We start from the raw sequence: 27,199 nt of genomic DNA on the forward strand, positions 1-27,199 counted from the left end.
TTTCCCAGTCTGAGATTTCACCAATTCATTTAGCTTTCCTACCAGTGCTTGTATTGACATGTCTACAAAAACTTATTTTTAATTAAAGCCTCCATTTTCTTTATTCTTATATACACATTCCCTTTTTGTAGCTTCTCTGTTATTACCCCACATTGTTCTAATATATATTTTATTCAGTTCGGTCACTATTTTGTTCCGCTGGAGGAAAAACGATGGACAGAAACAATAGTTTTGATAAAACGAATGTCTTAATTAGTTTGATCTTCGATTTGTAGCTCACACCCCAGTGTATAATTCTCTTTGATTCCTCTGTGATTTCCTGTAGCTTCCTCTGCCAGTTGCTCTCAACTAAATTTCCGTTACCGATATAAATTCCAATGATTTTAATTTCCTCATGCATACTGATACATAGAGCACTCCTTCCTCCTTGTTCCCCAATCCAAACCGCCTCAGTCTTGGAATGATTCAAAGATGCCTCGGATACACGTTTGTACAAGTCAAAATGTTCGCACATCCCATCTAACTCTTTTTGAGTTGTTACATCATCTGCATTAACTGTTCACAGTAACATATATTTTGACCAGGGGTGCCCAAGCTTTTCTTTTGCATGCCACTGTATAACTGCAATTCTATTTTGTTCTTTCAGAAGACAGCTCAAATCTTTTTATTAATAATTTCCTTCTCTACCCTCACAATATATTTTTAGCCAAATCGGACTTCTGCTTGATTTTGCGATGGAGTGTGTGTGTGTGTGTGTGTGTGTGTGTGTGTGTGTGTGTGTGTGTGTGTGTGTGTGTGTGTGTGTGTGTGTGTGTGTGTGTGTGTGTGTGTTTTGATGTAGCTCAGCATTTGCATTTCCTGAAAGAAAAGCTTGCAAAGGGATGAGAGAAATAATGTTACACTCCTGGAGTGCTTTGCAGTAGGTTCTGCAAAGTTTGTCAGCAAATTAGATTTACTTAAAGGTTATTGGCAGGTCCCTCTTACTGATCATGCATCAGAGATCTCTGCTTTTGCTACCCTGGACACCTTTCTGCAATACATTTATGCCTTTTGGATTGCGTTTATGAAAGGTGTATTGAATTGTGAAGCTTATCTCGATGACCTTGTTGTATATTCAGATACATGGGAACAGCATTTGAAGACACTGGAGACCGTAATCTCTAAGTTGCGAGATGCTTCATTAGTGTTAAATTTGGAAAAGTGTGAATTTGAGGACAAGCGTGGTTCGCTACCTTGGAAAACAGTGGGACGTGGACAGGTGCGTCCCTTGGATGCTAAGGTAGAAGCCATCAAAGCTTTTCCAGTTCCTCGGACAAAACGGGACCTACGTCGGTTTTTGGGGATGGCTGGCTACTATCGTTGCTTTTGTAAAAACTTTTCAGATGTTGTCTTACCTTTGACTTCACTTTCATGCAAAAACACTTCTCTTGTATGGACTCCAAACATCAGTTAGCTTATAGTACCATTGAGAAAGAAGCCCTTGCACTCCTTTTTGCTCTGCAACACTTTGAAGTGTATCTTGATGGTAGTTCAGATCTAATCACTGATTATACTGACCATAATCCTTTGGTGTTTTTGAACAAGATGTGTAACCAGCGACTCGTACGATGGTCAATGATTGTCCTCTCAATCCTCTCAAGATGGTTCATGAAAAAGGTGTAGCGAATGTGATGCTGACGCATTGTTGAGAATTTAAGGTATGCTGGAGTCGTGTTTCCCCCAGTTCTCACACGTAAGTTGGGTGTTACACTCCTGGAGTGCTACAGTGTGCTCCTGATCCAGTTCTGCATTTGGGGCTGTCTGTGCACCTCGTTGCTAGCCCCGCCCCTCATTGAGTGATTGCTGGGATTGCTGTGGCTTATATAAGGACCCTGCTGCAAGAAGCCAGTGGCTTGCCCAAGCTCCTTTTTGTGTTAGTGTTTTGCTATATGAATTGAGAGTTTGAAATCTTTGCTGTGCTTTCCTTGTCTGTATGTTAGTATTCCCTATGTTTTGTTTATGATTGTGATCGCTGTGATAGTTGAACGGTTTTTGTGTATGTTTATGTATAGTTACTGATTGTAGGGAGTGGTGCCTGTTGGTTTGGGGTTATTGTCTGTTTATTGTCAGGGAGTTAGTGTAGGATTGTATTTTATTTTTGTCCTGTAAAGTGTATTTAGTTGTGGTGTTTCTTCTGGTAGTGTGGGTTTTGTTTATTTTGGCAACTCCTGAAGTAATTCAGTGTTTGTAGGTAGATGTGTGTGTCTTTGTTCACCATTTAAATACACATTTCACCTCATCTACCAGTTTAGTCTTGTGACTAATTATTCCACCTACCATCCTGCTACCAGTCTTTTCAAAATGCTGTTGCGACCTCATCGCCTAGACAGGGTCGTAACAATAAATACGACGAATAACAATAGCACTGGAAGAACAAGTACAATAAGAATGTACAATTTTTCAAACCCCTGAATAAATAGTCTAATATTACTGACACATGGTTCTAAGCTATCACTTTTGAACAAGCCTTCAAATCACTTTGGCAACCACTGTTGAAAACAGGACTATCATTATGACACGGTGCACAAGCTTTAAGCTGTACCACAAATCTAATAATAAATGGTTAACAGTTCTTGATTCCAAATGCAACTGTCCCTTCAGGTCTCTTGAACACAGAAATAAGTCAACTCATTTTGTGGCTGGTTTTATAGTTTGGCCACAAGATGGGAGCAAAGCTCCAACTAGCAGAGCATCCCAATCAGTATTGCAGTGTTTTACTGGGCATCATTTAGTTGCATTTTTTTTTTTTAATGTATTTGATCACTTTATATGACTACACAAAGACACTTGTGTTATATATATTTGTGTGTGTGTGTGTGTGTGTGTATATATGTATGTATTTATGTATGTATGTTTGGTTCTGATGTAGCCTACAAGCATGTCAAGTCACCTTGGCAACTATTGTTGTAATCTTCATTGCTCACATTATGGCATTATTTCTTGTTGTTACATTTCATTAGTAGCTTTTAATATTATTTTCACTTATTTTGCCTTGTTTGTAGTAGAAGAAGCCTAGTCATCTGCTGAGAAGGAATAACTTACTTCTTTAGTGCAATATATGATGGGATGCAATCCTTAACTTCTTCAGAACCCTAATGACAAGAAGAGACAAAGTTAGTTTTTGTGATGCCCTGTCAATACCTTCTGTATTGCTTTGTGCACTTTGAATGCCAATAGATAAACTTGCCTTGTGATTTTTCATTTTAGGTCAACACCTTATTGATGACATGATCCAGAAAATGTTCAAAAGAACATGCATAAGGTTTGTTTAGTGGGTCAGATCTACAAAATTATTGTAATTAGTTTATTTATTTATTTTTTTAAATATGATGTGATTCTATGAGTCACAGTCCTGTGGCTCAGTAATCGCACTCCCAGAATACACATATCTTGCACAACTCCAACTTCTCTCTCTCTATCTGTCTCACACATGCATATATATGTGCGCATTCACATGCTAGGTTTTCCAAGACTTCTCCGTCTCTTGCATGGGACATTATAGATGCATCTTGCGAATGACCTGTGGGGCAAAGGGGTCACGTAGCCCTAGACCATTCAGAATGGAATGAATCAACTGCTATGAAACTTGTAGGAATTGCCTGTAAAGAATAGCTGTGATCTGTATGCAGTACAAAGAGTGGGCAAATGCTAAACATCTCTTAAGGTGAGTTTGGGGTTATTCAAATGAGGGTTCTGATGAGGTCAGGGTAATTCACTTTAGGGTTAGAGTGAATTTGTGGTTATTCAAATGAGGGTTCTGATGAGGAAGGTTAATTCACTTTTGGATTAGATGGAACTTGGGGTTATTCAAATGAGGGTTCTGATGAGGTCAGGGTAATTTACTTTAGTGTTAGAACTTGGGCTCCCAGCAATGACGTGAGTTCTCACGTGGTTGCCTCCCCTAATGGGGAGCACGTGATTCCAGCCCAATTAGAGGCCAGCTACCTGACAAGGAGCGCCAGGTTTTGGTGGCTTTACTTTGACTAAGACACTTGGCTGCGGGAAGTACACTCTCAGCCACTCTCTCCTGCACCTGTGTTTTACTCGCACGTACATAAGGCCTTTTTCAACTAGTACACACACCACTGCCGCACTCTTAGCACCTCCATGCTTTTGCTCAGGCTCTCCTTCAACGCGCATATTGGGACTTGCTAGATGTATGCCTTCATTTCTCACATTTTCACGCCCCACATGCCTAGAAATACACCATATCTTATTTGGAGCGGCAGTCGCGCAGTACCGTTTTGTGGCAGCTGTGCAAAACAAGATCGGGCTGCACGGGCTTTTCTGGCACGCAAGTGAACCACAGAGCCCATTCTTGCGAAACGCGTTGTTTGACGACTTACAAATTGTTTTAGCATGTATATTTAGGCCCGGATTTGTCATGAGAAAACACAAGTGCGAGCAGCTCACGGAAGCACAGACGCTGAGTGCTGGGCGGGTTGAGTCTACACCGTCCTCATGCGGCTTTTAAGGCCGGCCCCTCGCTAGGAGGGAGGTTCAACTCAACAGAGCAGTGTGTGCGACGTAGAGTACTGTTTGCGCGCGTCTATTTCTCGTAGTTAACACGACGATGGCAGAAGTAGCTCCAGCCCCAGCCGCCGCTGCGCCGGCCAAGGCGCCTAAGAAGAAAGCTGCCGCTAGACCCAAGAAAGCGGGACCCAGCGTCGGTGAGCTTATCGTCAAAGCTGTTTCTGCTTCCAAAGAACGGAACGGGGTCTCTCTCGCCGCTCTGAAGAAAGCTTTGGCTGCGGGTGGTTACGACGTGGAAAAGAACAACTCTCGCGTCAAGCTTGCTATCAAAAGCTTGGTGACAAAGGAAACTCTGGTGCAGACCAAAGGAACCGGTGCCTCTGGCTCTTTTAAGCTCAACAAGAAGCAAGACGAAGCCAAGAAAAAGCCCGCTAAGAAAGCCGCGCCTAAGGCGAAAAAAGCGCCCGCCAAGAAACCTGCCGCGGCTAAAAAGCCCAAGAAGGTAGCGGCAAAGAAGCCCGCCTCCGCCGCTGCAAAGAAGTCGCCCAAGAAGGCGAAGAAGCCTGCTGCCGCCGCGAAAGCCACCAAGAGCCCCAAGAAAGCAAAGAAGCCGGCCACCCCGAAGAAGGCAGCCAAGAGCCCCAAGAAGGCAAAGACCGCCAAGCCCAAGACTGCCAAACCAAAGGCTGCAAAGGCGAAAAAAGCTGCCCCCAAGAAGAAGTAAACGTGCATGTTTTCATGTCTTGGTATCCCCAAAAGGCTCTTTTAAGAGCCACCCACTTTTCTCTTCCAAAGAGCGGTTTTCTTTACACTCTCGAAATGGTTACGAGCGAATTAATACGGCCAAGTGTGTAATCGGAGTTTATTTTAACGTGCGATTTCTTCCATAGACGTACTGAGTGGACACGGAAAAGAAAAGTGAAGCATTAGATGGTGTTTGTATTGAATGGAATTTTTTTTTAATACGGTCAATTTAAAAATGGAAAGGAAAACGAGGACCAATTCCATTTTGCATAGAAATATTGTACAGCCTAAGCAGATTTCTGTGCCGTTTATTTCTCCCTTTCCATTATTAAGAAAATTCAATTCAACGCCAACACTCCACCACAGAAACCTCACAAACAATATCCACCGGAGGACCCAGACTACCTTCACACTATAGATTACTAATTAACAATACAATTTACATCTGTAAATTAGGTATACATTATCCATTTATATATCCAAAAGAGTCCAGGGAAATTTCTTTTTTCCTCTCATATCAATCGTCTTCAACCTTTGTAACTCACACACAATCTGTTTAAACACTATTTCTGCAGGTATTATACATTGTTCAATAATCATCTTACGTCGTGTTTTCCAAATCTTCGAATTTATCACACAAACAATCATCCAACAAAAGTCCTTTACATTCTCAGTCAAATTCTCATTAAACACTCCATACATAATACTTTTGCTGTTACGACCGCATTTAAACCCAATACCTTCCATTTTCTCCCAAATTTCAATAGTCCTTGTGCACGGCAGTAATAAATGTTCTATCGTTTCATCGGCCATGCAATTATACATCGGACATTCCTTAGTTGTAACAAAACAACTCTATTTGACAATACATCGTACAGGCAATCTTCCAAAAGATATAAGCCATGCCGTACCTCGAACATTCTCTCCTGTCTTTATCATACATGTACGTATCATGAAAAGACTTAATAATAATAATAATAATAATAATAATAATAATAAAAATACAAATAACTTGGAAGTATTTAGACTATTTGCTCCAAACTGAAATCCATATGAAGAAGAATGACAAGAACTGGAAGTGATTCCGTGTGGGAGGGAGAGTTGCAGGCTAAGGAAAGGGAGGCCGGCTTTGGAAGTGGACGAGTGCTTCGCGATTGGTTATTCGTCCTGTCCTCCTTAGCCAATAGGAGAGCTGTTGATTTTGCTATATCTGAAGCGCTCGTAGGTGATAGGCGATTATTTCAGCTTTGCTCCCAAGACGCTGTTGTACCCATAATGAGTGGAAGAGGGAAGACCGGCGGTAAGGCTAGGGCTAAGGCCAAGACTCGCTCCTCTCGCGCTGGCCTGCAGTTTCCTGTGGGCCGTGTGCACAGGCTTTTGCGCAAAGGTAATTATGCCGAGCGCGTTGGTGCCGGTGCTCCGGTCTATTTGGCTGCTGTGCTGGAGTATCTGACTGCTGAAATTCTCGAGTTGGCAGGCAACGCCGCCCGTGACAACAAGAAGACCCGTATCATTCCTCGTCATCTGCAGCTCGCCGTGCGTAACGACGAAGAGTTGAACAAGCTGTTAGGAGGGGTGACTATTGCTCAAGGTGGCGTGCTGCCCAACATTCAGGCTGTTCTGCTGCCCAAGAAAACCGAGAAGGCGGTCAAGACCAAGTAAATTCACCTCTGCTCCGTTGTCTGCAGATCCCAAAGGCTCTTTTAAGAGCCACCCACACTGACTGAGGAAGTGCAACTTTTTAATGTTACTGTCTGTTCTACCTTGCATTTTTCTCGAGGGCACTAAATGACTAACGGGCACCGCTGTCCATTACCACGCCACGTCTGAGCACACGTACACCTTCCCCGTTTTTACGCGCCCAATAGCATTTGATGAAAGCAAGCTAGTACTCGTACATTTATATACGTACTTGTAGAAGTGCTGTGTGTGTGTGTGTATATATTTTATTTATATATATATATATATAAATAAGATGCTGTTGGTGCTACAAACATGTAAAAAAAAAAAGTAACCGGGAGTACGTTCAACAATGTACACTGCAGGCACATAAAGAGCACGGCTCAAAAGTAGGCTTACTGGCTTGCTTTTTTGAAATGTGCGCGTAGTGGAACACGGGCCAATTGACTTGATGTGACGTATCTTTATTTGTCCAATGGACGGCATGCTTACTGAAGACGCCCAATGAGCGCAGGTCGGCGTTATGGCTTAAAAAGGATGTCGTCGTGGTTGTGTCTTATTCTCTTTCTTCGTCAGTTAAGAGTAGAATTGCGTCGCTATGGCAAGAACAAAGCAGACCGCCCGTAAGTCCACCGGTGGTAAAGCCCCGAGGAAGCAGCTTGCCACCAAGGCCGCTCGTAAGAGCGCCCCAGCCACCGGCGGCGTGAAGAAGCCTCATCGTTACAGGCCTGGTACCGTAGCTCTGAGGGAGATTCGTCGTTATCAGAAGTCGACCGAGTTGCTGATCCGCAAGCTGCCCTTCCAGCGCCTGGTGAGAGAAATTGCTCAGGATTTCAAGACCGATCTCCGTTTCCAGAGCTCTGCCGTCATGGCCTTGCAGGAGGCTAGCGAGGCATACCTGGTCGGCCTGTTCGAGGATACTAACTTGTGCGCTATCCACGCCAAGAGAGTCACCATCATGCCCAAGGACATCCAGTTGGCCCGCCGCATTCGCGGAGAGCGTGCTTAAACTGCTCGCTCGGCGTAATATCCCAAAATACCCAAAGGCTCTTTTAAGAGCCACCTAAATTGTTTCGCTGCAAAATGAGCAAGTCGCCTTGGCAACGCTTCTCACCGATACGTCGTTATTATAACGTGCATCTAACATGTGCTTCTAGATTACGGGCAACCTAGTTTGCTATGAGGGTTAATTCCATAGCTGAGAAACTATGGCAACGGTAAGGAGCGTTGTATTGTGAGTCGACAAGAAACTTTGTAGTAAGGTCGTCTGGGTTAGCGGTGCTCTAGCGGGAGTATGACGTTCACGTCATCAAAATGTATCACTGAGAAACGAAACTGATACAAGTCTTTCAGAGATGTCAGTGTCTTTTCTTCGACTGAAATAAATATGTACTGGTGCTATTAACTAAATTCTAGACACGGACGTGGTTTTCAGACCTGTTCTCTATTAACCTTTGTGTCTTGGTGGTAACACAACTTTCATGGAAAAAATGAACAAAAACAATGTTAAATTTTTTAAATGATTTGTTTTGTTTTCTGTGAAAGTCGTTAGCTTTCAAGTTGCGGAGAACTATTTATTTAGTGGTGGCTCATTTTTGATCAGAATGCTGTCAGAATATAAATGTATAATGCAGAACAATTAGCCAGTTTCTCTTGGGAGAAACAACAACAACAAAAAAACAACACCAACAATAATAATAAACCTATGGAATGGGTATGTCCTTCTCAGAAATAATTTCTAGGCTTAGCTGACAGCCACTCTCATAAAGGTTTGTTTGCTTTTGTATCTGCTGTTGAAATAAACACAATAATTGTCTTTCATCATAAAAAGAAAAGCCCTAAAACAATAACTAAAAAATGCTCTGAAGACAAATAAAAATATTTATAGAAATTGACTTGCCTTTCATGATGATTCTTCTTTTTCTTCTTCTTCTTATTGTAAGCCTACTCGTGGTTAGTTATAGGAGACTTGCATTTATTTCTGTATGTATTTATTTTATTCATGTTCAACAAGCACTTAATATGTGAGATCAAAGCATGCTTTTCATGCATTTATTTCCATAATCTCATTATGGTCTTTTTTTTTTCCTGAACTCCTGAAGTTACCCATCTGGAACCCCATAGTTCATTTGTTTGCTGTACCATACACCAGGCCCTTTTAACAGATATCATATCATATAACAGTATCTACAGTGGCATGCAAAGGTTTGGGCACATCTGGTCAAAATGCATGTTACTGTCAACTGTTAAGCAAGTTGAAGATGAAATGCTCTCCAAAAGGCATAAAGTTTAAGATGACGCATTCCTTTTGTATTTTAAACTGAAACTTTTTTTTTTTTTTTTTTTTTTTTTAACATCTTTTACATTTTCAAAATAACAAAAAAGGAAAAGGGCCTAAAGCAAAACTTCGGGCACACTACATGCTTAGTACCTAGTAGCACCCGCTTTGGCAAGCATCACATTTTGTAAACACTTTTTCTAGCCAGCCAAGAGTCTTCTGATTCTTGTTTAAGGGATTTTCATCCATTCTTCATTGCAACAGTCTTCTAGTTTTGTGAGATTCCTGGGCTGTCTTGCATGCACTGTTCTTTTGATGTCTATCCACAGATTTTCAATGCTGTTTGGATCAGGGCACTCTGAGGACCATGGTAAAACCTTCAACTTGCACCTTTTGAGGTAGTTTATTGTGGATTTTGAGGTGTGTTTAGGATCATTATCCATTTGTAGAAGCCGTCCTCTTTTCAACCTCAGCATTTTTACAGAATAGTGTTATGTTTGCTTCCAGATTTTGCTGGAAATTCATTGAATCCATTGTTCCCTCTACCCATGAAATGATTCTGAAATGTTTTATGGCCTTCCAGACCCCTTATCTTGACTGCCACTATTCCTGTTAAGCACCATTTTATAATTACATTTCAAACTCATGAAATGGCAAACTGAAAACACATTGTTGTCTTCCTATAGCTTTCTCCTGTTTTATAGGCCTGAAGTATTTTCATTTTCATTTTGCTAGGCAGCGGCTTAGAAGAACCCATGGCTGCTGGTTTCTGGGACAAGGTTAGAGGAGTCTGGGTATTTATAAAGCTTTGAAATTTGCATCATGTGGCCTTTCCTAACAATGTTTGTAAACAAGCCATAAGCCTAACAGGCTAATGAAGGTCTGAGACTGTCGTCAAAGTTATTTGAGTGTTCAAATCTCCTAGGTACTCTTTTTTTTTTTCCACAATTGTATAAAACAAACTAATACACTGACATTGCTGAAAATGTTGAAAAGTGTGTTTCATCATTTTTGACCTGACATTTAAACAAGATGTGCGTGCACGCAAACATACACACATAATAATGGTGAGTGTATGCTACTGATTGAACTCAAACAAAATTAAAATGCTCTTTTGAATATGCAGTATCTTCCCTTTATGACCTCACACATTATCAAAGTTTACAAACAATAGAAGAACAATTTCACACAAAAGCAACATTTTCTGCAAGCATTGTTTGCTAATGGTGAATGCAGCCAGAAACTTTAAAGGTGCTGCATATGACAATATCCCCAGTTCTCTTTTTTTGCAGAATCCATGGGTACACATCTCAATGCCAAACAGCTTGTAGATGTGCATTTTTCCAGATGCTCAGAAGTGAACACGAGAACAATGATTTAGAAGAGGAGGAGGTGTCTGAAGGAGATGAGGAAGAATTCAACCCAGAGCATGGTGCATCATCGTCAGGTGAAGAGAAAATCCCTCAAGGTGAAACAAACATTTTTGTCCAAACTGTGACCATAAGAAAGGTCTAGGAGAAGTGAATGAAATGTCTTTCATACCTCTACAACACTGGACCTGAAGTAACAGTGGATACAGACTGATTCCATTCAAAGGTACATTTTTAATTCCATATATGTAATGTAAACTGATATTCATTGTTAATTTTAGAATGTATTATTGTTAAATTAATTTTTTCATGCTTTTGTTTTATCTATTATTTCATGTTCATGTTTTATTTATTATTTTACTTCTCTTTATTGTTGTTGTTTACATGCCTTATGGATAGCGGTAATGGTTCAAAAATGTGAGAGGACTAGTATTTTGTCGTTGAATTCTTAATAGTAAAACATATAAAAATATATAACTGTTTTGGCCAAAAAATTCATGACTACTGTTTCCTTTCAATATAATGCATTTAAACTTCTTTCTGTACATTTCTACAACTTTTTTAGGCTATGCTTTAGACTACTTAAAACATACCTCTCACCTCAACATTTCTCATAACTTCTCTTCTTATTCTTATTTGTTAATTAATGTGTTGATTGTTTTAATGTATTTTTTCTGCATCTTTGTCATAGTAAAGCGACCTTGAGTCTGTGACAGTTTCTATATAAATGAAACTTATTATTATTATTATTATTATTCTACAAGTGCCATGTTTCTGATGGAGCTCCACATTTTCCATTTAAATTGATGTATTTCTAAACCTAAAACGTGACTAAAAATACAAGTAAAACCGTCTAGTAGACCAGTCGCCATGGGAGGTGATAAAATAGATGATCCTCTGCTTCCATCTCGTGGCCAAAATGGAAACATTCCATAATATTCAATCATTAAGGGCACCTAGTTTTAATCAGAATGCTGTCAGAATATAAATGTATAATGCAGAACAATTAGCCAGTTTCTCTTGGGAGAAACAACAACAACAAAAAAACAACACCAACAATAATAATAAACCTATGGAATGGGTATGTCCTTCTCAGAAATAATTTCTAGGCTTAGCTGACAGCCACTCTCATAAAGGTTTGTTTGCTTTTGTATCTGCTGTTGAAATAAACACAATAATTGTCTTTCATCATAAAAAGAAAAGCCCTAAAACAATAACTAAAAAATGCTCTGAAGACAAATAAAAATATTTATAGAAATTGACTTGCCTTTCATGATGATTCTTCTTTTTCTTCTTCTTCTTATTGTAAGCCTACTCGTGGTTAGTTATAGGAGACTTGCATTTATTTCTGTATGTATTTATTTTATTCATGTTCAACAAGCACTTAATATGTGAGATCAAAGCATGCTTTTCATGCATTTATTTCCATAATCTCATTATGGTCTTTTTTTTTTCCTGAACTCCTGAAGTTACCCATCTGGAACCCCATAGTTCATTTGTTTGCTGTACCATACACCAGGCCCTTTTAACAGATATCATATCATATAACAGTATCTACAGTGGCATGCAAAGGTTTGGGCACATCTGGTCAAAATGCATGTTACTGTCAACTGTTAAGCAAGTTGAAGATGAAATGCTCTCCAAAAGGCATAAAGTTTAAGATGACGCATTCCTTTTGTATTTTAAACTGAAACTTTTTTTTTTTTTTTTTTTTTTTTACATCTTTTACATTTTCAAAATAACAAAAAAGGAAAAGGGCCTAAAGCAAAACTTCGGGCACACTACATGCTTAGTACCTAGTAGCACCCGCTTTGGCAAGCATCACATTTTGTAAACACTTTTTCTAGCCAGCCAAGAGTCTTCTGATTCTTGTTTAAGGGATTTTCATCCATTCTTCATTGCAACAGTCTTCTAGTTTTGTGAGATTCCTGGGCTGTCTTGCATGCACTGTTCTTTTGATGTCTATCCACAGATTTTCAATGCTGTTTGGATCAGGGCACTCTGAGGACCATGGTAAAACCTTCAACTTGCACCTTTTGAGGTAGTTTATTGTGGATTTTGAGGTGTGTTTAGGATCATTATCCATTTGTAGAAGCCGTCCTCTTTTCAACCTCAGCATTTTTACAGAATAGTGTTATGTTTGCTTCCAGATTTTGCTGGAAATTCATTGAATCCATTGTTCCCTCTACCCATGAAATGATTCTGAAATGTTTTATGGCCTTCCAGACCCCTTATCTTGACTGCCACTATTCCTGTTAAGCACCATTTTATAATTACATTTCAAACTCATGAAATGGCAAACTGAAAACACATTGTTGTCTTCCTATAGCTTTCTCCTGTTTTATAGGCCTGAAGTATTTTCATTTTCATTTTGCTAGGCAGCGGCTTAGAAGAACCCATGGCTGCTGGTTTCTGGGACAAGGTTAGAGGAGTCTGGGTATTTATAAAGCTTTGAAATTTGCATCATGTGGCCTTTCCTAACAATGTTTGTAAACAAGCCATAAGCCTAACAGGCTAATGAAGGTCTGAGACTGTCGTCAAAGTTATTTGAGTGTTCAAATCTCCTAGGTACTCTTTTTTTTTTTCCACAATTGTATAAAACAAACTAATACACTGACATTGCTGAAAATGTTGAAAAGTGTGTTTCATCATTTTTGACCTGACATTTAAACAAGATGTGCGTGCACGCAAACATACACACATAATAATGGTGAGTGTATGCTACTGATTGAACTCAAACAAAATTAAAATGCTCTTTTGAATATGCAGTATCTTCCCTTTATGACCTCACACATTATCAAAGTTTACAAACAATAGAAGAACAATTTCACACAAAAGCAACATTTTCTGCAAGCATTGTTTGCTAATGGTGAATGCAGCCAGAAACTTTAAAGGTGCTGCATATGACAATACCCCCAGTTCTCTTTTTTTGCAGAATCCATGGGTACACATCTCAATGCCAAACAGCTTGTAGATGTGCATTTTTCCAGATGCTCAGAAGTGAACACGAGAACAATGATTTAGAAGAGGAGGAGGTGTCTGAAGGAGATGAGGAAGAATTCAACCCAGAGCATGGTGCATCATCGTCAGGTGAAGAGAAAATCCCTCAAGGTGAAACAAACATTTTTGTCCAAACTGTGACCATAAGAAAGGTCTAGGAGAAGTGAATGAAATGTCTTTCATACCTCTACAACACTGGACCTGAAGTAACAGTGGATACAGACTGATTCCATTCAAAGGTACATTTTTAATTCCATATATGTAATGTAAACTGATATTCATTGTTAATTTTAGAATGTATTATTGTTGAATTTATGTTCTTCATGCTTTTGTTTTATCTATTATTTCATGTTCATGTTTTATTTATTATTTTACTTCTCTTTATTGTTGTTGTTTACATGCCTTATGGATAGCGGTAATGGTTCAAAAATGTGAGAGGACTAGTATTTTGTCGTTGAATTCTTAATAGTAAAACATATAAAAATATATAACTGTTTTGGCCAAAAAATTCATGACTACTGTTTCCTTTCAATATAATGCATTTAAACTTCTTTCTGTACATTTCTACAACTTTTTTAGGCTATGCTTTAGACTACTTAAAACATACCTCTCACCTCAACATTTCTCATAACTTCTCTTCTTATTCTTATTTGTTAATTAATGTGTTGATTGTTTTAATGTATTTTTTCTGCATCTTTGTCATAGTAAAGCGACCTTGAGTCTGTGACAGTTTCTATATAAATGAAACTTATTATTATTATTATTATTATTCTACAAGTGCCATGTTTCTGATGGAGCTCCACATTTTCCATTTAAATTGATGTATTTCTAAACCTAAAACGTGACTAAAAATACAAGTAAAACCGTCTAGTAGACCAATCGCCATGGGAGGTGATAAAATAGATGATCCTCTGCTTCCATCTTGTGGCCAAAATGGAAACATTCCATAATATTCAAAATGTTATTTTGAACCATATTCGTAATGGTTCAAAAATGTGAGAGGACTAGTATTTTGTCGTTGAAAAGTTATTTGAGTGTTCAAATCTCCTAGGTAGTCTTTTTTTTTTTTTTTTTTTTTTGCTGAAAATGTTGAAAAGTTTGTTTCATCTTTTAACTTGATGCCTTTTGGAGATAATTTCATCTTCAACTTGATTAACTGTTCACAGTAACATATTTTGTCCAGGGGTGCTCAAATCTTTGCATGCCACTGTATGACTGCACTTCTATTTTGTTCTTTCAGAAGACAGCTTAAATCTTTTTATTAACAATTTCCTTCTTTACCCTCACAATATGTTCTTAGCCAAATCTGTCTTCTTCTTGATTATGCGATGGTCTATTTTTTCTACTGTGTGTATGTGTGGGTGCGTGTGCGTGTCGGTGTGTGCGAGCGTATTTCTGCATTTGCATTTCCTGAAAGAAAAGGGATGAAAGAAATAACTACAAAGAATAACAATAGCACTGGAAGAACAAGTACAATTTATCATTTATTTATTCAGGGTTTGACAAATATTACTGACACATGGTTCTAAGCTATCACTTTTGAACATGCCTTCAAATCACTTTGGCATCCACTGTTGGAAACACGACTATCGTTACAACACAAGCTTTAAGGTTTTCCACAAATTTAATAATAAATGGCTTACAGTTTTTGATTCCAAATGCAACTGTCCCTTCATGTCTCTTGAAGACAGAAATAAGTCAACTCTCATTTTGTTGTGGTTGGTTTTACAGTTTGGCCACAAGATGGCAGCAAAGGTCCATCTATCACAGCATCTCAAACAGTATTGGTGGGTTTTACTTGATATCATTTAGTTAATTTATTTTTCTTGTTAATTTATTTGAAATGTACTTCTATTCCTCCTCCTCCTCCTCCTCCTCTTCCTGCTGTTAATAATAATAATAATAATAATAATAATAATAATAATAATAGTGGTAGAGATAATGTTAACAAAAATATTCATGATAATAAGGTCATTTCCTTGTGCTGAGTTCAGGTTGCCCTCCAGTACCGGTTTCAAGCTTTACATTTTAAGTAAAGCTGCTTCACAGTGATGATGAAATTCCCAATACAGCAGATGATTCATACTCTTTACAACATTTTATTGAGCATTTTTTTAGACTGCAGTCTTTGAAGGCCTTTGAAGGCTATATTCAACCTTTAGGGCATACAAGTGTGTTTTCCTATGATTTACAAGCGTAGTGATGTCCTTTATTAATGCTTGAAAAGTATCCCATGTTCATTACTTTGGAGCATTCTCTGTCTGGGTTTTCATGTAGCAATTGAACATACACATCTAGAACTCTCTTGAGACACATTTCCAGGTCCTCATGAAAGGTCAGTATGATGTACCATTGCATTGGAATATGTTCATTGGTCCTTGTTGTACAACAGTGGTTATCAGCAGCATAAGGCCTCAATGGATGAGGGTACATGGATGGAGTTATGGTATGTGAAAAAAGCAGTTAAGCTGCCACTGTTGCAGAGGAAGATGAAAGTGGGAAGACAGCAGATGAGTATGCACTGTGATTAAAAAAAAAAAGTTTGCCTGTTTTCTGTTTGTAGAGGTCATATGAGGTTAGACATAAAAGTAGGCCTAGACCATGAAGAATGGAATGAGTAATGTGCTATCAAAGCAGTTTGAGTTGCCTGCAAAGAATAGTTGTCTTCTGTAAGAAGCACAACAAGTGGGCAAATCACTAAACATCTCTTAACTGGACTATGTGGCTTTAAAATATGGGCCTTGACCCCACTGCCTCAATCTATTTGTGTGTTTTCCTAAAAATGTCATGCTCTGTCCATTTCTGTTATTAATTTGAAATTGAGATCTTCCAACCTAGCAATTTGAAACCCATCATGTTTCTCTAACCTGAACCACATGCTGTTCTTGGATTGGTGGGAACCCTAAGAGGCCTAGTGAACACACAGATTAGGAGTTTGCATATAATTTATATATTTTCCAGCAAGAGTCTTTAAACTTGGGGGTTTTCAGCACCAGTGCTGAGGATCTCCTTCCATTCTGACTCTTCTTCTTATTAGTAGCAGTAGTAACAGTAGTAGGCCATCTTATGCTGCACTGAATCTTTTGTTGTCTTTGCTTGTTTGTTTGTTATCGTTCTTTTTCTTCCCTTACGTTGTTGTTCGTTATTATTGTCTAAGCTACCTTATATTTTACATATATTAATTGTCGTTTTTGTGAAATAATATGAAGTTTTTATTCCAGTCTGGCTAAGTGTGGTGCTGGAGACGTTTGGAGGCGCGTGGTCTTTAGCTCCGCCTCCGCGAGTGCTCCTTGTCTTCAACCAGGTCCTTTAGAAGAGAATAATAGTGCCGCTCTGGGTATGGAGGCTTCATTATTTCACTTTTCTTCGAATAGTGCAAGAAGGCTAAGGGATGTCTGCCAGAGGAAAGGGTGGTAAGGTACTCCGTGACAACATCCAGGGTATCAATAAGGCAGCTATACGCCGTTTGGCTCGTCGTGGCGGTGTGGAGCCCATCTCCGGTCTGATCTACGAGGAGACCCTTGGCGTGTTGGAAGTCTTTCTTGAGGACGTCATCAGGGACGCGGTTACTTGCACCGAGCACGCTAAGAGAATGATTGTCACCGACATCGATGTAATTTATGCTCTTAGACTCCAGGGACGTACTCTGTACGGCTTCGGAGTGTAAACGCTGAGTTCCAACGAAACCAACGGCTCTTTTAAGAGTCACCCATGCTTTCAGTTAAAGCGCTTTTCCGTATATATATGGCTGCTTATAAGCGCTTAGTGCCTAAACACGTACAAAGGACTTTTTGTCCTATACTGAGAAGAGCCATAGCACGGTTGTAAACGTCTGCATGTTGCAGACTCCAAATCCCAGCCCAAAATAAGCCACGATAATGTTAAAAACATCTTTCCCAAAGTAAGAAAAGAAGCAAAGAATAAGTATTGTGGAGGCTTGGCTTGGCTTGGCTTTCTGCACCTCCTTCCTAAGATGGGGCGGGAAAGTTAAAGACATGGCAGGGCGGTATTAAGAGGTAAACGCTATGGAGTAGCGGAGCAACGATAGGCGGTTCCAGTGAGAGGCGGGGTTATTTTCTAGCTAATGATAGCTTGTCAAGATCGAGGAGGGGAGGGTATGTTCTAATTAGAATACCAGAGTCTAAATAAACTGGGTGTTCACTCCCCGTTTTTCATTCCGTTGTGGTTTATTTAACGACGAACGTCATGCCCGAACCAGCGAAGTCCGCCCCAAAGAAGGGATCTAAGAAAGCCGTGACCAAGACGACTGGTAAAGGAGGCAAGAAGCGCAGAAAGACCAGGAAGGAGAGTTATGCTATCTACGTGTACAAAGTCTTGAAGCAGGTCCACCCCGACACCGGTATCTCTTCTAAGGCTATGGGGATCATGAATTCCTTTGTGAATGATATCTTCGAGCGCATCGCTGGTGAGGCTTCTCGTCTTGCTCACTACAACAAGCGTTCGACCATCACCTCCAGAGAGATCCAGACGGCCGTGCGTCTGCTGCTTCCCGGTGAGCTGGCCAAACACGCCGTATCTGAGGGTACGAAGGCCGTCACCAAGTACACCAGCTCCAAGTAAAGCGTCATAGTGCAACTTGACTAACCCAAAGGCTCTTTTAAGAGCCACCCACGTTTTCACCAAAGACATTTTCCATCGTGTGTGAGTGCATGTACGGTAAAACGAGAAAAGGAAAGGAGTTGTAGCTGAAGTAGCGCTTGTGTTCTTGTGCGCTGTGCCGTCGTCTTTCTTCCCCTTTCCCGCGCGTTTTATTAATTTTATTTTCGTATGCTTTATTCGGCCGTATGTAGCTTGTAATTTAAATGAAACTTTGTCGTCTTGTATTAACAATTTCATCTTTATGGAAGTGCTTAATATGTGTAATTGGCTCTGATGTAGCCTACAAGCATGTCGAGTCACCATGGCAACTATTGTTGTAATCTTCATTACCCACATTGACATTTCCTGTTACATTTTATTAGTAGCTATTAATATTCTTTTCACATGTTTTGTCTTGTTTGCAGTAGATGAAGCCTAGTCATCTGCTGAGAAGGGTTAAGAGGTACATTTTTAATTCCATATATGTAATGTAAACTGATATTCATTGTTAATTTTATAATGTAAACATGGTTTTCAGACCTGTTCTCTATTAACCTTTGTGTCTTGGTGGTAACACAACTTTCATGGAAAAAATGAACAAAAACAATGTTTCATTTTTTTTAATGATTTGTTTTGTTTTCTGTGAAAGTCGTTAGCTTTCAAGTTGCGGAGAACTATTTATTTAGTGGTGGCTCATTTTTGTCCTGACATTTAAACAAGATGTGCGTGCACCTTTAAAGCTTCTGGCTGCATTCACCATTAGCAAACAATGCTTGCAGAAAATGTTGCTTTTGTGTGAAATTGTTCTTCTATTGTTTGTAAACTTTGATAATGTGTGAGGTCATAAAGGGAAGATACTGCATATTCAAAAGAGCATTTTAATTTTGTTTGAGTTCAGTCAGTAGCATACGCTCACCATTATTATGTGTGTATGTTTGCGTGCACGCACAGCTTGTTTAAATGTCAGGTCAAAAATGAGCCACCACTAAATAAATAGTTCTCCGCAACTTGAAAGCTAACGACTTTCACAGAAAACAAAACAAATCTTTTAAAAAATAAAACATTGTTTTTGTTCATTTTTTCCATGAAAGTTGTGTTACCACCAAGACACAAAGGTTAATAGAGAACAGGTCTGAAAACCACGTCCGTGTCTAGAATTGTTTAGTTAATAGCACCAGTACATATTTATTTCATTCGAAGAAATGACACTGACATCTCTGAAAGACTTGTATCATTTCATTTCTCAGTGATACATTTTGATGACGTGAACGTCATACTCCCGCTGGAGCACCGCTAACCCAGACGACCTTACTAGTTTTTTGTCGACTCACAATACAACGCTCCTTACCGTTGCCATAGTTTCTCAGCTATGGAATTAACCCTCATAGCAAACTTTAGGTTGCCCGTAATCTAGAAGCACATGTCAGATACACGTTATAATAACGACGTATCGGTGAGAAGCGTTGCCAAGGCGACTTGCTCATTTTGCAGCGAAACAATTTAGGTGGCTCTTAAAAGAGCCTTTGGGTATTTTGGGATATTACGCCGAGCGAGCAGTTTAAGCACGCTCTCCGCGAATGCGGCGGGCCAACTGGATGTCCTTGGGCATGATGGTGACTCTCTTGGCGTGGATAGCGCACAAGTTAGTATCCTCGAACAGGCCGACCAGGTATGCCTCGCTAGCCTCCTGCAAGGCCATGACGGCAGAGCTCTGGAAACGGAGATCGGTCTTGAAATCCTGAGCAATTTCTCTCACCAGGCGCTGGAAGGGCAGCTTGCGGATCAGCAACTCGGTCGACTTCTGATAACGACGAATCTCCCTCAGAGCTACGGTACCAGGCCTGTAACGATGAGGCTTCTGATAATAAATAGACAATAACCCCAAACCCAAACCAACAGTACAGGTGAACTACACAGAAAACTTTTCAGAGTCAAAAGCATATTTGGCAAATTGGAGTCCATACAAGAGAAGTGTTTTTCATAAAAGTGAAGTCAAAGGTAAGACAACATCTGAAAAGTTTTTACAAAAGCAACGATAGTAGCCAGCCATCCCCAAAAACCGACGTAGGTCCCGTTTAGTCCGAGGAACCGGAAAAGCTTTGATGGCTTGTACCTTAGCATCCAAGGGACGCACCTGTCCACGACCCACAATTTTTCCAAGGTAGCTAACCACACTTTTCCCAAATTTACACTTTTCCAAATTTAAGACTAATGACGCATCTCGCAACTTAGGGATTACGGTTTCCAGTGTCCTCAAATGCTGTTCCCGTGTATCTGAATATATAACAAGGTCATCGAGATAAGCTTCACAATTCGATACAACTTTCAAAACGATAGTCCTAAGCCTTTGGAAGGTAGCAGGGGCATTACGCAATCCAAAAGGCATAAATATATTGCAGAAAGGTGTCCGGTGTAGCAAAAGCGGAGATCTCTGATGCATAATCAGTAAGAGGGACCTGCCAATAACCTTTAAGTAAATCTAATTTACTGACAAACTTTGCAGAACCTACTGCAAAGCACTCCAGGAGTGTAACATTATTTCTCTCATCCCTTTGCAAGCTTTTCTTTCAGGAAATGCAAATGCTGAGCTACATCAAAACACACACACACACAAACAGCCCATCACATAATCAAGCAGAAGTCCAATTTGGCTAAGAATATATTGTGAGGGTAGAGAAGGAAATTATTAATAAAAAGATTTAAGCTGTCTTCTGAAAGAACAAAATAGAATTGCAGTTATACAGTGGCATGCCAAAGAAAAGTTTGGGCACCCCTGGTCAAAATATGTGTTACTGTGAACAGTTAATGATGATGATGTAACAACTCAAAAAGAGTTAGATGGGATGTGCGAACATTTTGACTTGTACAAACGTGTATCTGAGGAATTTTTGAATCATTCCAAGACTGAGGCGGTTTGGATTGGGGAACAAGGAGGAAGGAGTGCTCTATGTATCAGTATGCATGAGGAAATTAAAATCATTGGAATTTATATCGGTAAGGGAAATTTAGTTGAGAGCAACTGGAAGAGGAATCAAAGAGGATTATACACTGGGGTGTGAGCTACAAATCGAATATCAAACTAATTAAGACATTAATTTTATCAAAACTATTATTTATGTCCATCGTTTTTCCTCCAGCGGAAAAAAAGTGACCGAACTGAATAAAATATGTATTAGAACAATGTGGGGTAATAACAGAGAAGCTACAAAAAGGGAATGTGTATATAAGAATAAAGAAAATGGAATTAAATTAAAAATAAGTTTTTGTAGACATGTCAATACAAGCACTGGTAGGAAAGCTAAATGGATTGGTGAAATCTCAGACTGGGAAAAGAAGAAAGGAAAGAAAAGGAAGAATGTACCATACTATAAACTTTTGTGCTCAGATTTTGTGGATAAATGTAAAAGTTGGAAGATCGATTGGAGAACGCAATCGAATAAAACTATAAAAGTATAGCAGATCATAAGTACAGAGGGCAGATACAGTCTGGGGATTGCGATGAAAGGGAGAATAAAAATCTGTTGAATTTGCTATCAGGAGAACATGTTTCAGAGAAAATAAAGGCTAGGATGTGGCTTGCTGAAGTGGTTAGGCTACCAACGATGTCTGTGGTTCAACGGAGTTGCTTTGTGAAGACGGCCGAATGTCCATTGCTTAATTGTAAAGAGAAAGAAACAATAGGGAAGAAACAATCTGTTAGTGGACTGCTATAGATCTAAAGAAATATGGGAACAGTTCAGGAGGTTTGATTTAAACATAGAATTTAATCACAAAAACATAATATATCGTGCTTATAATGTGAACATACATTGTAAAAAGATAATTTTGTTTTAGATAGGTATACGCACAATTGTGAAGCAAATTTGGTCTACAAGAGCTAAAATGACTATGGAAAATACTTTTTTTGTCTAGTGAACAAGTAGTGAAACAATGTATAGTAAATTAAAAAAAAAAAGAGAGACAAAAGGATGACATGGTGAAAAATGTGGGAAATGTAAAAAATGTTTGTACTACGGATTTGTGTGAAGTGTAAAAATTTTGGAGAGTTTCATGTAAGATGTTTATCTGTGACTTAGCCCATATGTAATCTTACTTCACTTTTCGTATGAAAATTATGAGAACTGACAGATGAAAAATTATTATAAAGTATAGATTCTCTCTTATGAAATATTGCTTTATAATGCCATTCATATATAGTGTTTTCATTGCTTGTTTTTGTGATATGAAAACATAATAGAATCATTTAAAAACACAAGTGTCTGTCAAATCAGCCCAGTTTTAGTCAAAGGAAGCCCCCAAACCTGGCACTCTCGCTCGGGCTGGTGCTCCTCGACACGTGGTCGTCCTCATATTTGTCTGGCATCAGGTGCACCTCATCAGGGGAGGCGACCACGTGAGCACCGTCAGGTGTCCGAGCTCACATCACTGCTGGGGGTAATCATGTTCTAACACTAACGTGAATTGCCCTCATCAGAACCCTCATTTGAATAACCCCAAATTCACTCTAAACCTAAAGTGATTTACCCTGACCCCATCAGACCCCTCATCTGAATAACCCCCAAGTTCACTCTAAACCTAAAGTGATTTACCCTGACCCCATCAGACCCCTCATTTGAATAACCCCCAAGTTCACTCTAAACCTAAAGTGATTTACCCTGACCCCATCAGACCCCTCATTTGAATAACCCCCAAGTTCACTCTAAACCTAAAGTGATTTACCCTGACCCCATCAGACCCCTCATTTGAATAACCCCCAAGTTCTTCATCAGAACCCTAAATTGGATTACCCCAAGTTGTCTTTAACCATAATGGGAAATAACTTGACCTCTTCATAACCCTAAATTCTGCATTTGCCTAATCTCTTTCCTAGCTTTACCTTCTTGCAAAGCCCAATAACATTTCCAGTGCCACACTTCCATGGTATGGCACATGTGTAACCTACTTCCAAATAGGCCTTGTAGTGATATTCTATTTGGACAGTTTTCTCTTAACTTACTTCTTTAGTGCAATATATGATGGGATGCAATCCTTAACTGCATCAGACCCCTAATGACAAGCAGATACAAAGTTAGTTTTTGTTAGGCCCTGTCATGGGTTTAAGCCTTACCTTCTGTATTGCTTTGTGCACTTTGAATGGCAATAGATAAACTTGCCTTGTGATTTTTCCATTTTAGGTCAACACCTTATTTATGACATAATGCAGAAAATGTTCTAAAGAACATGCATAAGGTTTGTTTAGTGGGTCAGATCTACACAATTATTGTCATTCATTTTTTTTATTTTTCCATATGATGTGATTCTATAAGTCACAGTCCTGTGGGTCAGTAATCGCACTCCCAGAATACACATACCTTGCACAACTCCAGCTTCTCTCTCTCTCTCTGTGTGTCTCACACATGCACATATATGTGCGCATACACATGCTAGCTCTTCCAAGACTTCTCAGTCTCTTGCATGGAACATTATAGATGCACCTTGCGAATGACCCCTTGGGCAAAGGGGTCACATAGGCCTAGACCATTAGCCCTTCTCAGCAGATGACTAGGCTTCATCTACTGCAAACAAGGCAAAACATGTGAAAAGAATATTAATAGCTACTAATGAAATGTAACAACAGGAAATGTCAATGTGGGCAATGAAGATTACAACAACAGTTGTCATAGTGACTTGACATACTTGTAGGTTACATCATACCCAATAATATATATACACAAAGATACTTGTGTCCTAAAGTGACAATATATTAAAAAAAAAAAAAAAAAAAAAAAAAAAAAAAAAAAAAAAAAAAAAAGTTTCGTATAAGACTGCGACCCAGCTCTGGGGGGGAGAAGCGGGTTTCCGAATCCCAATTTCAAGCACTTCCAGTTTCATTCAAATTACAAGCTACATGCGGCCGAATAAAGCGTACGAAAAAAATTAATAAAACGCGCGGGAAAGGGGAAGAAAAACGACGGCACAGCGCACAAGGGGAAGAAAGACGACGGCACAGCGCACAAGAACACAAGCGCTACTTCAGCTACAACTTTCTTTTCTCGTTTTACCGCACATGCACACTCACACGATGGAAAATGTCTTTGGTGGAAACGTGGGTGGCTCTTAAAAGAGCCTTTGGGTTAGTCAAGTCGCACTATGACGCTTTACTTGGAACTGGTGTACTTGGTGACGGCCTTTGTACCCTCAGATACGGCGTGTTTGGCCAGCTCACCGGGAAGCAGCAGACGCACGGCCGTCTGGATCTCTCTGGAGGTGATGGTCGAACGCTTGTTGTAGTGAGCGAGACGAGAAGCCTCACCAGCGATGCGCTCGAAGATATCATTCACAAAGGAATTCATGATCCCCATAGCCTTAGAAGAGATACCGGTGTCGGGGTGGACCTGCTTCAAGACTTTGTACACGTAGATAGCATAACTCTCCTTCCTGGTCTTTCTGCGCTTCTTGCCTCCTTTACCAGTCGTCTTGGTCACGGCTTTCTTAGATCCCTTCTTTGGGGCGGACTTCGCTGGTTCGGGCATGACGTTCGTCGTTAAATAAACCACAACGGAATGAGAAACAGGGCGTTAACACCCAGTTTATTTAGACTCTGGTATTCTAATTAGAACATACCCTCGCCTCCTCGGTCATAACAAGCCATCATTGGCTAGAAAACAACCCCGCCTCTCACAGGAACCTCCTATCGTTGCTCCGCCACTCCATAGCGTTTACCTCTTAATCCCACCCTGCCATGTCTATCTTTAACTTTCCCGCCCCTTCTTAGGAAGGTGGCGCAGAAAGCCAAGCCAAATCTCCACAATGCTCATTCTTTGCTTCTTTTCTCTTACTTTGGGAAATGTTTTTAACATTACCGTGACTTATTTTGGGCTGCGATCTGCATGTATACAACATGCAGACGTTTACAACCGTGCTATGGCTCTTCTCAGTATAGGACAAAAAGTCCTGTGTTACAGCCCTTATCAATATAGGACATTTGGGCGCGTTTAGGCGGCCATAGCCGCACGGAACAACTCTTTAACTGAATGTATGGGTGGCTCTTAAAAGAGCCGTTGGTTTCGTTTGAACTCAGTGTTTACCCTCCGAAGCCGTACAGAGTACGTCCCTGGCGTTTCAGAGCATAAACCACATCCATGGCGGTGACAGTCTTTCTCTTGGCATGCTCGGTGTAGGTAACCGCGTCCCTAATGACGTTCTCCAGAAACACTTTCAACACGCCACGGGTCTCCTCGTAGATCAGACCGGAGATGCGCTTCACACCGCCACGACGAGCCAGACGGCGGATAGCTGGCTTAGTGATACCCTGGATGTTGTCGCGGAGTACCTTACGGTGACGCTTAGCGCCACCTTTTCCCAGGCCCTTACCACCCTTTCCTCTGCCAGACATCCCTTATAGACTTCTTGCACTACTCGAAGAAAAGTGAAATAATGACGCTTCCGCGCCCAGTGCGCCCATATTATTCTCGTCTAAAGGACCTGGTTGAAGACAAGGAGCACTCGAGGAGGCGGAGCTAAAGACCACGCTCCTCCAAACGCCTCCAGCACCACACTTAGCCAGACTGGAATAAAAACTCCATACTATTTCACAAAAAAGACAATTCATATATGTAAAATATAAGATAGCTTAGACAATAATAACGAACAACAACGTAAGAGAAGAAAAAGAACGATAAACAAACAAGCAAAGACAACAAAAGATTCAGTGCAGCATAAGCTGGCCTACTACTGTTACTACTGCTACTAATAAGAAGAAGAGTCAGAATGGAAGTAGGTCCTCAGCACGGGTGCTGAAAACCCCCAAGTTTAAAGACTATTGCTGGAAAATATAGGAATTAGATGCACACTCCTAACGCGTGTGTTCACTAGGCCTCTTAGGGTTCCCACCAATCCAAGAACAGCATGTAGTTCAGGTTAGAGAAACATGATGGGTTTCAAATTGCTAGGTTGGAAGATCTCAATTTCAAATTAATAACAGAAATGGACAGAGCATGACATTTTTAGGAAAACACACAAATAGATTGAGGCAGTGGGGTCAAGGCCCATATTTTAAAGCCACATAGTCCAGTTAAGAGATGTTTAGTGATTTGCTCACTCCTTGTGCTGTTTACAGAGGACAACTATTCTTTGCAAGCAACTCAAACTGCTTTGATAGCACGTCACTCATTCCATTCTTCATGGTCTAGGCCTACTTTTATGACTAGCCTCATATGACCTCTACAAACAGAAAACAGGTAAACTTTTTTTTTTATCACAATGCATACTCATCTGCTGTCTTCTCACTTTCATCTTCCTCTGCAACAGTGGCAGCTTAACTGCTTTTTTCACATACCATAACTCCATCCATGTACCCTCATCCATTGACGCCTTATGCTGCTGATAACCACTGTTGTACAACAAGGACCAATGAACATATTCCAATGCAATGGTACATCATACTGACCTTTCATGAGGACCTGGAAATGTGTCTCAAGAGAGTTCTAGATGTGTATGTTCAATTTCTACATGAAAACCCAGACAGAGAACGCTCCAAAGTAATGAACATGGGACACTTTTCAAGCATTAATAAAGGACATCACTACGCTTGTAAATCATAGGAAAACGCACTTGTATGCCCTAAAGGTTGAATACAGCCTTCAAAGGCCTTCAAAGACTGCAGTCTAAAAAAATGCTCAAAAAAATGTTGTAAAGAGTATGAATCATCTGCTGTATTGGGAATTTCATCATCACTGTCAAGCAGCTTTACTTAAAATGTAAAGCTTGAAACCGGTACTGGAGGGTGACCTGAACTCAGCACAAGGAAACAACCCTATTATCATGAATATTTTTGTTAACATTATTTCCACCACTATTATTATTATTATTATTATTATTAACAGTAGGAAGAGGAGGAGAAGGAGGAATAGAAGTACATTTCAAATAAAGTAACAAGAAAAATAAATTAACTAAATGATTTCAAGTAAAACCCACCAATACTGTTTGGGATGTTGTGATAGATGGACCTTCGCTACCATCTTGTGGCCAAACTGTA

General features: G+C 39.9%; 7 protein-coding genes across 10 annotated transcripts in view; 4 read left to right on the top strand and 3 right to left on the bottom strand.

Annotated features, from left to right (window-relative positions):
• Positions 1–4,612: 4,612 nt before the first annotated feature.
• Positions 4,613–5,304, top strand: LOC118242676 (histone H1-like). Its single transcript, XM_035534784.1, has one exon. The coding sequence runs from the start codon at positions 4,613–4,615 to the stop codon at positions 5,234–5,236; it is 624 nt and encodes a 207-aa protein (XP_035390677.1). The 3' UTR covers positions 5,237–5,304.
• Positions 5,305–6,522: 1,218 nt separating this feature from the next.
• On the top strand, positions 6,523–8,407 carry LOC118242673 (histone H2A-like). Of its 2 annotated transcripts, none has more exons than XM_035534780.1 (2): positions 6,523–6,900; positions 7,619–8,407. In XM_035534780.1, exons 1-2 carry the CDS (start codon positions 6,532–6,534, stop codon positions 7,943–7,945), a joined length of 696 nt encoding a protein of 231 aa, XP_035390673.1. In that variant the 5' UTR covers positions 6,523–6,531; the 3' UTR covers positions 7,946–8,407. The 2 variants fall into 2 exon arrangements, with proteins under 2 accessions (XP_035390673.1, XP_035390674.1); XM_035534781.1 differs by lacking the exon at positions 6,523–6,900 and having other exon boundaries at positions 7,484–7,747; positions 7,838–8,407.
• Positions 8,408–16,975: 8,568 nt separating this feature from the next.
• LOC113568370 (histone H4-like) lies at positions 16,976–17,251 on the top strand. Its single transcript, XM_026996562.2, has one exon. It carries the CDS (start codon positions 16,976–16,978, stop codon positions 17,249–17,251), a length of 276 nt encoding a protein of 91 aa, XP_026852363.2.
• Positions 17,252–17,775: 524 nt separating this feature from the next.
• LOC113568371 (histone H2B 1/2) overlaps positions 17,776–27,199 on the top strand; it is a 70,764-nt gene continuing 61,340 nt past the window's right edge. Inside the window, exons 1-2 of one of the 3 annotated variants that reach the window (XM_035534803.1) lie at positions 17,776–18,646; positions 24,287–24,367. In XM_035534803.1, coding sequence (XP_035390696.1) covers positions 17,791–18,165 — 375 coding nt within the window. In that variant the 5' untranslated portion in view covers positions 17,776–17,790 and the 3' untranslated portion in view covers positions 18,166–18,646; positions 24,287–24,367. Of the gene's footprint in view, positions 18,647–19,701; positions 19,713–24,286; positions 24,368–27,199 lie in introns of those variants that run through there. The other 2 variants (XM_035534804.1, XM_035534802.1) reach the window with 2 other exon arrangements.
• Positions 19,641–22,625, bottom strand: LOC118242748 (histone H3.3). The gene is made up of 2 exons (XM_035535092.1): positions 22,605–22,625; positions 19,641–20,092 (listed from the first exon to the last, which is right to left on the bottom strand). The coding sequence occupies exons 1-2, from the start codon at positions 22,623–22,625 to the stop codon at positions 19,742–19,744; spliced, it is 372 nt and encodes a 123-aa protein (XP_035390985.1). The 3' UTR covers positions 19,641–19,741.
• LOC118242693 (histone H2B 1/2-like) lies at positions 24,014–24,728 on the bottom strand. The gene has a single exon (XM_035534808.1). It carries the CDS (start codon positions 24,693–24,695, stop codon positions 24,321–24,323), a length of 375 nt encoding a protein of 124 aa, XP_035390701.1. The 5' UTR covers positions 24,696–24,728; the 3' UTR covers positions 24,014–24,320.
• Positions 25,168–25,561, bottom strand: LOC118242697 (histone H4). The gene has a single exon (XM_035534813.1). The coding sequence runs from the start codon at positions 25,556–25,558 to the stop codon at positions 25,247–25,249; it is 312 nt and encodes a 103-aa protein (XP_035390706.1). The 5' UTR covers positions 25,559–25,561; the 3' UTR covers positions 25,168–25,246.

Source organism: Electrophorus electricus, chromosome 16 (genome assembly GCF_013358815.1).
Source record: "Electrophorus electricus isolate fEleEle1 chromosome 16, fEleEle1.pri, whole genome shotgun sequence".
Lineage (NCBI taxonomy): Eukaryota > Metazoa > Chordata > Actinopteri > Gymnotiformes > Gymnotidae > Electrophorus > Electrophorus electricus.